The following is an 8,259-nucleotide window of genomic DNA, read 5'->3' on the forward strand; positions in this document are numbered from 1 at the left end:
TAGGAGGGAGAGATAGATCAGCCATGATTGAATGGCAGAGTAGACTTGATGGGCCGAATGGGTTAATTCTGCCCCTATAACATGAACTTATAAAGGATAGCGCTAGTTTATTGGTGATCTCTGGTCAGCGTCGACTCGGTGTGTTTGTATCCATAATGGATCTCTAAAGTCTAAAAGGTTCCCAGTTATCAAGGCCTAACGTTTGTTCCTCAATTTGCACTTTAAAAATAGATTAGCCATACAGCGTGGAAACGGTCCCCTCGGCCAAACTTGCCGATGCTAACCAGAAGCGTGCCGACCCGAAACATCACCTATCCATGTTCTCCACAGATGCTGCCTGACCCGCTGAGTTACTCCAGCACTCTGTGAAACGTCACCTATCCATGTTCTCCACAGATGCTGCCTGACCCGCTGAGTTACTCCAGCACTCTGTGAAACGTCACCTATCCATGTTCTCCACAGATGCTGCCTGACCCGCTGAGTTATGGTGCCCAGCTGAGTTACTCCAGCACCCATCTGTGAAAGGCAACGTTTCGGGCCGAAACCCTTCTGGGTTTCGGCCCGAAACGTTGCCTATTTCCTTAGCTCCGTAGATACTGCTGCACCCGCTGAGTTACTCCAGCACTCTGTAAAACGTCACCTATCCATGTTCTCCACAGATGCTGCCTGACCCGCTGAGTTACTCCAGCACTCTGTGAAACATCACCCATCCATGTTCTCCACAGATGCTGCCTGACCCGCTGAGTTATGGTGCAGCAGCATCTATGGAGCGAAGGAAATAGGCAAAGTTTCGGGCCGAAACCCTTCTGGAAATAGGCAACGTTTCGGGCCGAAACCCTTCCGGGTTTCGGCCCGAAACGTTGCCTATTTCCTTAGCTCCATAGATGCTGCTGCACCCGCTGAGTTACTCCAGCACTCTGTGAAACGTCACCTATCCATGTTCTCCACAGATGCTGCCTGACCCGCTGAGTTACAGATGCTGCCTGACCCATCTCTCAGAATGCTTTAATGAGCTGTAAGGTTATGCTCCATGAACTTGATGTAGGCACAGACATTTGACCCAATTGTCCCTGGAGTTTGTGAGACGCCCGACAGCTCTGCTCTAAATGTTTGGCCCTGCACCTTACAGATGTTTCTGCAAGTTTAACATAACTTGGCATTTAGAGCGACTGACTTCGCAATACACATCGAAGCATAACATTACTGCTTCTGTTCAAAAGCTTCTCATTTTCCAGTTCAGTCCTTGGCTAAAACCCAGATGGTATAACATTGGCACAGCAGTAGAGTTGCTGCCTCACAACATCAGAGATCCTGGCTCAGTCCTGACCTCCGATTCTCCCCGTGATCTGCGTGGGGTCTCTCCGAGATCTTCAGCTTCCTCCCACACTCCAAAGATGTACAGGATTTTCATAGGGTCATAGGTGATAGGACCAGAATTAGGCCATTCAGCCCATCAAGCCTATTCACCAATCAATGATGACCGACCTATCATTCACTCTCAATCCCATTCTCCAGCCTTCTCCCTATAACTCCCGACACCCACACTAACCAGGTTTGTAGGCTAATTGCTTCGGTAAATTGTCCCTAGTGTGTAGGATAGTGCTAGTGTACGGGGTGGGGGGGGGGTGAATAGGAATCGTTGGCCAGTGCAGACTCGGTGGGCTGAAGGGCCTGTTTCTAGGCTGTATCTCTAAAGTCTAAACTTCAGGTCCGTCTCACACCTTCTGCTTTTATCTATGGCCTTTGTTCCAACCGTCTGCCCAAATCGCCCCTCACCTGCCTCTCCTCTCCCCCCCCCCCTCTACTATAGGCTAGTCTCAACCTAAAACGTCACCTATCCATGTTCTCCACAGATGCTGCCTGACCCGCTGAGTTACTCCAACACTCTGTGAAACGTCACCTATCCATGCTCCACAGATGCTGCCTGACCCGCTGAGTTATGGTGCAGCAGCATCTATGGAGTGAAGGAAATAGGCAACGTTTCGGGCCGAAACCCTTCTGGAAATAGGCAACGTTTCGAGCCGAAACCCTTCCGGGTTTCGGCCCGAAACGCTGCCTATTTCCTTAGCTCCATAGATGCTGCCTGACCCGCTGAGTTATTCCAGCACTCTGTGAAACGTCACCTATCCATGTTCTCCACAGATGCTGCCTGACCCGCTGAGTTACTCTAGCACTCCGATTTCCTCCCACACCTCAAAGACGTACAGGTTTGTAGCTGCCTCGCCTTCTGTAAATAGTCCCTCGGGTGCAGGATAGAACTAATGAACGAGGTGATCGCTGGTCATCGCAGTCTCGGTTGGCAGAAGGGCCCCGTTTCAATGTTGTATCTCCAAACTAAACTTGGCCCCCAGGTCCAATCCCCATATCTGGTCTGGTCAGACCCATTGCAGACTTGACATGGCCCGTTGCCCATGATGCGGTGGGACAGTCTCCAGATGCCAGAGTCGAGGCAGATACGATAACATTTGATGACTTTGGCCTCCTGCTCCTCAAGGGACACAGATGAAATAGCAAGAATTGGATTGTTCTCCTCCCTGTTCAATCCTGTTGTCTTCTCACACCTCCTTCTGGCTTTGCGACTCGGTGTGAATGGTCCCACCCAGAGGTCCCACCCAGAGTCACCAACCCCTTCTCCAGGAATGCTGCTGCCTGACCCGTCGAGTTACTCAAGAGTTTGAGATTGTCAATTATAAATACTTGACTTGACCAGTTAGAGGTGATGAAGGACAATCTCAGACCCTAGCAGAGGTAGCAAGTGCAAGATTCAAGATAGTTTATTGTCATGTGTCCCTGATAGGACAATGAAATTCTTGCTTTGCTTCAGCACAACAGAACATAGTAGGCATGGCTACAAAACAGATCAGTTGCAATCTATGCAATGTAGACACGATGAACTTCCCACATCCAAGGTCCCCATTGGAGTCACTTTCAATGCCCAGTATATGGACCGATTCTTAGCTGGACGTCAGTGTTTTTGGTTGTTTATTTAGAGAGACGGCGCAGAAACAGCCCCTTCAGCCCACCGAGTCTGTGGCCGACCAGCAATCACCCCGTACACCAGCACTATCCCACACTAGGGACAATTCACTTTTTTTGTTGTTGACCAAAGCCAACTAACCTAAGCACCTGTTCGTCTTTGGGATGTGGGAGGAGACCCACTCTGTCTCCAGGAGAATGCAAAACTCCGTACAGACAGCACCAGTGGTCAGGATCGAACCCGAGATCTAGTCCAAAGCAACATTGCAATTCAAATTAGTCTGAAGGAGGCTCTAGACCCAAAACACCACTCATTCCTTCTCTCCAGAGACGCTGCCTGTCCTGCCTGCCGAGTTACTCCAGATTTTTGTCTACCTTTGCAAATCAAATTTCAGCTTTACTGCGATACACCCCACAGATGCAACAAAACCTCGCTCACCCACAATGAAAAGAACGTTTCCAAGCAAAAGTATATTTTAATTAAAACTTAATAGAAAACTGTACAATTTCTTCAAAACAGCTGTACAATACTTAAAAATGTACACGTTGTCATCCAAGTAGCTTAAACTCAACTTATGTACATGAACCGGAACTGAAATGATATACTACCAGGGGGATTCTTCACCAAGCTCATTTTAAACAGCATTGTACAAAAAACTTTTTGTCAGTTTTACAACAAGCTACTGGAAATAAAATTCACAGTTTAATCCAAAAAGGCAGTGTTCCATTGAACATGTGAATTACAAGACATCTCTGCTTTAAATGGGTTCAAGAAACCACTCCAACAAATCCTTTTAAAAGCTTGGGGTAACTCAGCGGCACAGGCAGAGTCTCTGGAGAGAAGGAATGGGCGACGTTCCAGGGCAAGACGCTTCTTCAGACTTCCTTCTCTCCAGACGTCGCCTGTCCCGCGGAGTTACTCCAGCATTTTGCGTCTATCTTCGGTGTAAACCAGCATCTGCAGTTCCTTCCTCCTACACCTTTTACAAGGTGTGTGTGTGTGCACGCGTGTGAGAGAGAGAGAGAGAGAGAGAGAGACAGTGTTGGCGCATGTGTGTGGGACAGTGTTGGTGTATGTGTGTGTGGGGCAGTGTTGGTGCGTGCGTGTGTGCGTGTGTGTGAGAAGTCTCCACAAGTAGAATTTCCTGTAGTCAGACTTACACATTTAAAAAAAACATTTAAAAGGGTGTCAGATCAACTTTTTGATCAAAACACCGTGTTTGTGGGAAAAGAAAATTCAAGGAGGATTAAAGTGTTTTTTTCATCAGTGCTCTATCAAGTTTGCAACGCTCAGCATTGTATTTGAAGAATAAAGTTTAATTAGGTGCCAGCCATTACCCTTTATTTATTCAGCGTAAGTAGCCATGACAACCTACTGGTGAAATGATTCCAACTGTAGTTTCATATTTGGATGACAAACCATTACACACTTCTTTTTTGGGGGGGGCAGGCAACAGGTGATAGACACAAAAATGCTGGAGAAACACAGGGGGTGAGGCGGCATCTATGGAGCGAAGGAAATAGGCGACCGATATGTCACCTATTCCTTCGCTCCATAGATGCTGCCTCACCCTTAAGGGTCTCAACCCGAAACGTCCTTCGCTCCATAGATGCTGCCTCACCCGCTGAGTTTCTCCACCATTTTTGTCTACCATCGATTTTACGGCATCTGCAGTTCCTTCTTAAAGAGTAACTCAGGGGGGCAGGCGGCATCTCTGGAGAAAAAGGAACAGGCTGACGTTTCAGGACGAGGCCCTTCAGTCCCAAGTCCTTATCCCCAGAGATGCTGCCTGACCCGTGGAGTTACTCCAGCATTTTGTGTCTTATCTCCGGGGTAAACCAGCACCTGCAGTTCCTTCCTACAGGGGCAGCAGATGAACACAGGTGTTCTAGAGATGCTGCCCAACCCACTGAGTTACTCCTGCACTGTCTTTAATTGCAAACCGGCATCTGCAGTTCCTTGTTTGTGATACGAGACACCAGAGATCTGCTCTGTGTAGGTTGATTATCAAATCCAATGATTTTGCCAAGAATTCAAAAAAAATTAAAATCCACTTAAGGTATATATATAATATATATATATATATATAGGTATATATATATATACACACACATACATATATATACATATATATATATATATAGCTGTTCCGATGGAGCAAGATGGCTCTCAGCTTGAAACGGTCATCCAGTAGTTTTTGGGAGGACTGGCTGAGCCGGCGTTCATCTCGGTTTTGCACGTCATCATTCCCAGGTTGTTGTTGGCCGGCGCGGGGGCCTCGTACAGGACACAGATGGAGCCGTCTTCCCCGATGCGGTACGATACCTCAAACGGGTCGACCCAGAGGGTGAGCTCGCTGGGCAGGAGTTTGTACAGCTGCTGGCTGCTTAGACCAATGCGGCTGGCCGCTCTCCCAATCAGCGGGTCCATCTTGTGGTTAATCCTGATGCAGCGGTACGCAGACCCTTTGCACGGCTTGTCCGGGAACCAGTGATGCCGATAGTGCTCTGGAAAGAAGCAAAGGTAGACAGACGCCAGCGTTAATGATGAAAGTCAAGAACACACAAAGCTCGTCTAAAACTTAGATCACTCGGCTGCCATCCAGCAGCGTAAGAGTGAATCGAGGGGGGTCTCAAGCCAAAACGTCACCCATTCCTTCTCTCCAGGGATGCTACCTGCCTCGCTGAGTTACTCCAGCATTTTATGTCTATCTATTTTGTGGTCACTGGTCAGCATGGACTAGGGTGGTAGTTTCGGGAGAAGAATGGAAAACAGGGGAGAGACAATGACTTTGCCTTCCATCACAGTGAGGAGGAGATTCACTGTGTTTAAGAAGGAACTGCAGATGCTGGAAAATCGAAGGTAGACAAAAATGCTGGAGAAACTCAGCGGGTGCAGCAGCATCTATGGAGCGAAGGAAATAGGCAACGTTTCGGGCCGAAACCCTTCTTCAGATTTCAGGAGATTGATTGTGATGGATGTTTGTGTAAATTGTGTGTCTTGTTGTTTTTTTTCTTGTTGTATGACTGCAGAAACCAAATTCCGTTTGAACTCTGTTTGAGGTTCAAATGACAATAAATGGTATTTGTATTGTATTGTTAAACTAGTGTAGGAAGGGACGGCAGATGCTGGTTTAAACCAAAGATAGACACCGAGTGCTGGAGTAACTCAGCAGGACAGGCAGCAACTCTGGAGAGAAGGAGTGGGCGACATTTCTGGGCCAAGACCTTTCTTCTGAAACTAAAGTCTTAAAGTTAGAATTTCAGGCAAAGATTTTTTTTGAGACACCAATGAAAAGTTTCAACATTTCCCCAAAAATAGTTTCAGAGCAAAAAAAGTTTAAAAACAGACTCCTCCAAAATAGCTCAAGGTTACACAGATTCGAGGAAGGGTTAATCTGTACCACGTTTCAATTAGCACCGAGTGTTACAAAATGGGCGTTTCAGACTGAAGTATTTATAAATATTCCACCCTGCAAGGAAGTCATTTGTTTACCCCTGCCAGAGCACACATTGTAATCAGGGGAGAGGCCAGCTTATACACTGGAGGAGGAGTCATGCAGCGGAGAATTAGACCGAGGAGGGGGTTTTAGGTACTTTGAAGTTCCTAAGGAAGGAACAAAGCTGTTGGGAGGAACTCAGCGGGTCAGGCAGCATCTGGGGGGGGGGGGGGGGGGGGCAAACAGACAGACGACATTTCCAGTCAGGACCCTGCTTCAGATTGATCGGTCCATTCACGTCACATCTGCTGCCTGAACCAACCGAGTCACTCCAATTCTTTGTGCGTTGCTGTAATTCAAGATGTCACTGTTTTTACTCAAGGGCTTAGCTTTTTCTACAGCTCCTTGTGGTTTCATTAGTTGCTGTCAACATTTTCACAAAGGGTTTTTTTTTTTTTTTTCCCCTAACAAACCTCAGGAAACACAAGGACATTTGCCCATTTTTCTCCCGACTCACCGAGTACTCCCAACACAGTATTGTTTAAAGGTCCCGTTTCCGCAGATCCTCGTGTGTCTACGCAGTTAGTTAGAATTTCGGGGGAAACTAGTTGAGTTTTTAACAAAAGGTTTTAGCAGATGTTTTTGACAACTGGGGAAATGGTCACACTAACTTTTAGCCACCGAAGCACACTGAAAACTTGAGAGTCCATCGAAAAAAAAAATTCTCAAGACATTTAGGAACTAAAACATTTTGATGCACACAAAGATTTCGGAACCAACCTAAAACTTTTATGGGCCCATCTAAAACTTTCTTTAAGACCACCTCATCCATCTAAAACTTTCTCAACCAACCTGAAACTTTTTGAAACGCATCGGAAACTTTCTGAACCAAATCCAAAACATTTTTTTTATTTTTTATTTTTTAATAAAATCTTCTAAAACTTTCGGAGTCCCACCTAAAATTTTCCAGAAGACCACCTAATACTCTTCGTGTCCATTTAAAACTTTCTCAACCCACATAAAACTTTCACAACCCACATAAAACTTTCGTGTCCGTCTGAAATTTGTTTTAGAGACCATCTGAAACTTCTCGAATCCAAATAAAACTTTTTAAAGACCATCTAATACTCTTCGTGTCCATTTAAAACTTTCTGAACCCACATAAAACTTTCTCAACCCACATAAAACTTTTGAGTCCATCCGAAACTTTTCGCTGGCGAGTCCAGCTAAAACCTTTTGTGCCCGTCTGAAACTTTAAAGACCATCTTAAACTTTTTGAATCCACATAAAACTTTTATTGAAGACGATTTAAAACTTTTTTTGAAGGATATCTGAAACTTTTCGAGCCGACATAAAACTTTTTTTGAAGACAATCAGAATTTTTTTTTAATTTTTTAAGAGACCATCTGAAACTTTTCGAGTCGAGCCCAAACTTTTTTTCAAGACCATGTGAAACTTGAGTCACTCACCAGCAAGCGCGTCTTGCAGCGAGCGGCCGAAGACGTGTATCTGTGTGGGGCTGACCAGGCCGGTGTTACGGAGCAGTCGGCTGACGAATCCCACGGCCGCCGCGATTTCCATCTCGCTCGCCCACCCTCCAGCTGCGGCCGACTGATGCTCCGCCGCCGCTCTTTATAGAGCGGTTAGTCCCGCCCCCCTCGCCCACCGCCAATCACACCGCCGATACACACCTCCCCATGACTGGCGGCGGCTCAGCCCAATCACAGCGCGTCTCCAGCTTCCGCCCCGCCCCCTCGCCATGACTGGCAGCAGCTCAACCCAATCACAGCGCGTCTCCAGCTTCCGCCCCGCCCCCTCGCCATGACTGGCAGCAGCTCAACCA

At 46.8% G+C, this 8,259-nt stretch overlaps 1 protein-coding gene and 1 long non-coding RNA gene across 2 annotated transcripts; both read right to left on the minus strand.

Moving 5' to 3' along the window:
* Positions 1 to 3,432: 3,432 nt before the first annotated feature.
* Positions 3,433 to 8,047, minus strand: LOC129708925 (protein BTG2-like). The gene is made up of 2 exons (XM_055654994.1): positions 7,886 to 8,047; positions 3,433 to 5,484 (listed from the first exon to the last, which is right to left on the minus strand). Exons 1-2 carry the CDS (start codon positions 7,995 to 7,997, stop codon positions 5,147 to 5,149), a joined length of 450 nt encoding a protein of 149 aa, XP_055510969.1. The 5' UTR covers positions 7,998 to 8,047; the 3' UTR covers positions 3,433 to 5,146.
* LOC129708926 (uncharacterized) lies at positions 7,319 to 7,879 on the minus strand. The gene is made up of 2 exons (XR_008725430.1): positions 7,605 to 7,879; positions 7,319 to 7,545 (listed from the first exon to the last, which is right to left on the minus strand). It is a non-coding gene; the product is annotated as an uncharacterized LOC129708926 (long non-coding RNA).
* Positions 8,048 to 8,259: the final 212 nt, after the last annotated feature.

Source organism: Leucoraja erinacea, chromosome 24 (genome assembly GCF_028641065.1).
Source record: "Leucoraja erinacea ecotype New England chromosome 24, Leri_hhj_1, whole genome shotgun sequence".
Classification (NCBI taxonomy): domain Eukaryota; kingdom Metazoa; phylum Chordata; class Chondrichthyes; order Rajiformes; family Rajidae; genus Leucoraja; species Leucoraja erinaceus.

Coding starts and splice junctions, on each gene's coding strand:
- LOC129708925 (XM_055654994.1), bottom strand. CDS start 7,997: ATGGAAATCGCGGCGGCCGTGGGATTCGTCAGCCGACTGCTCCGTAAC. Junction 5,485..7,885: donor GCTGCAAGACGCGCTTGCTG/GTGAGTGACTCA, acceptor GCTTCTTTCCAG/AGCACTATCGGCATCACTGG.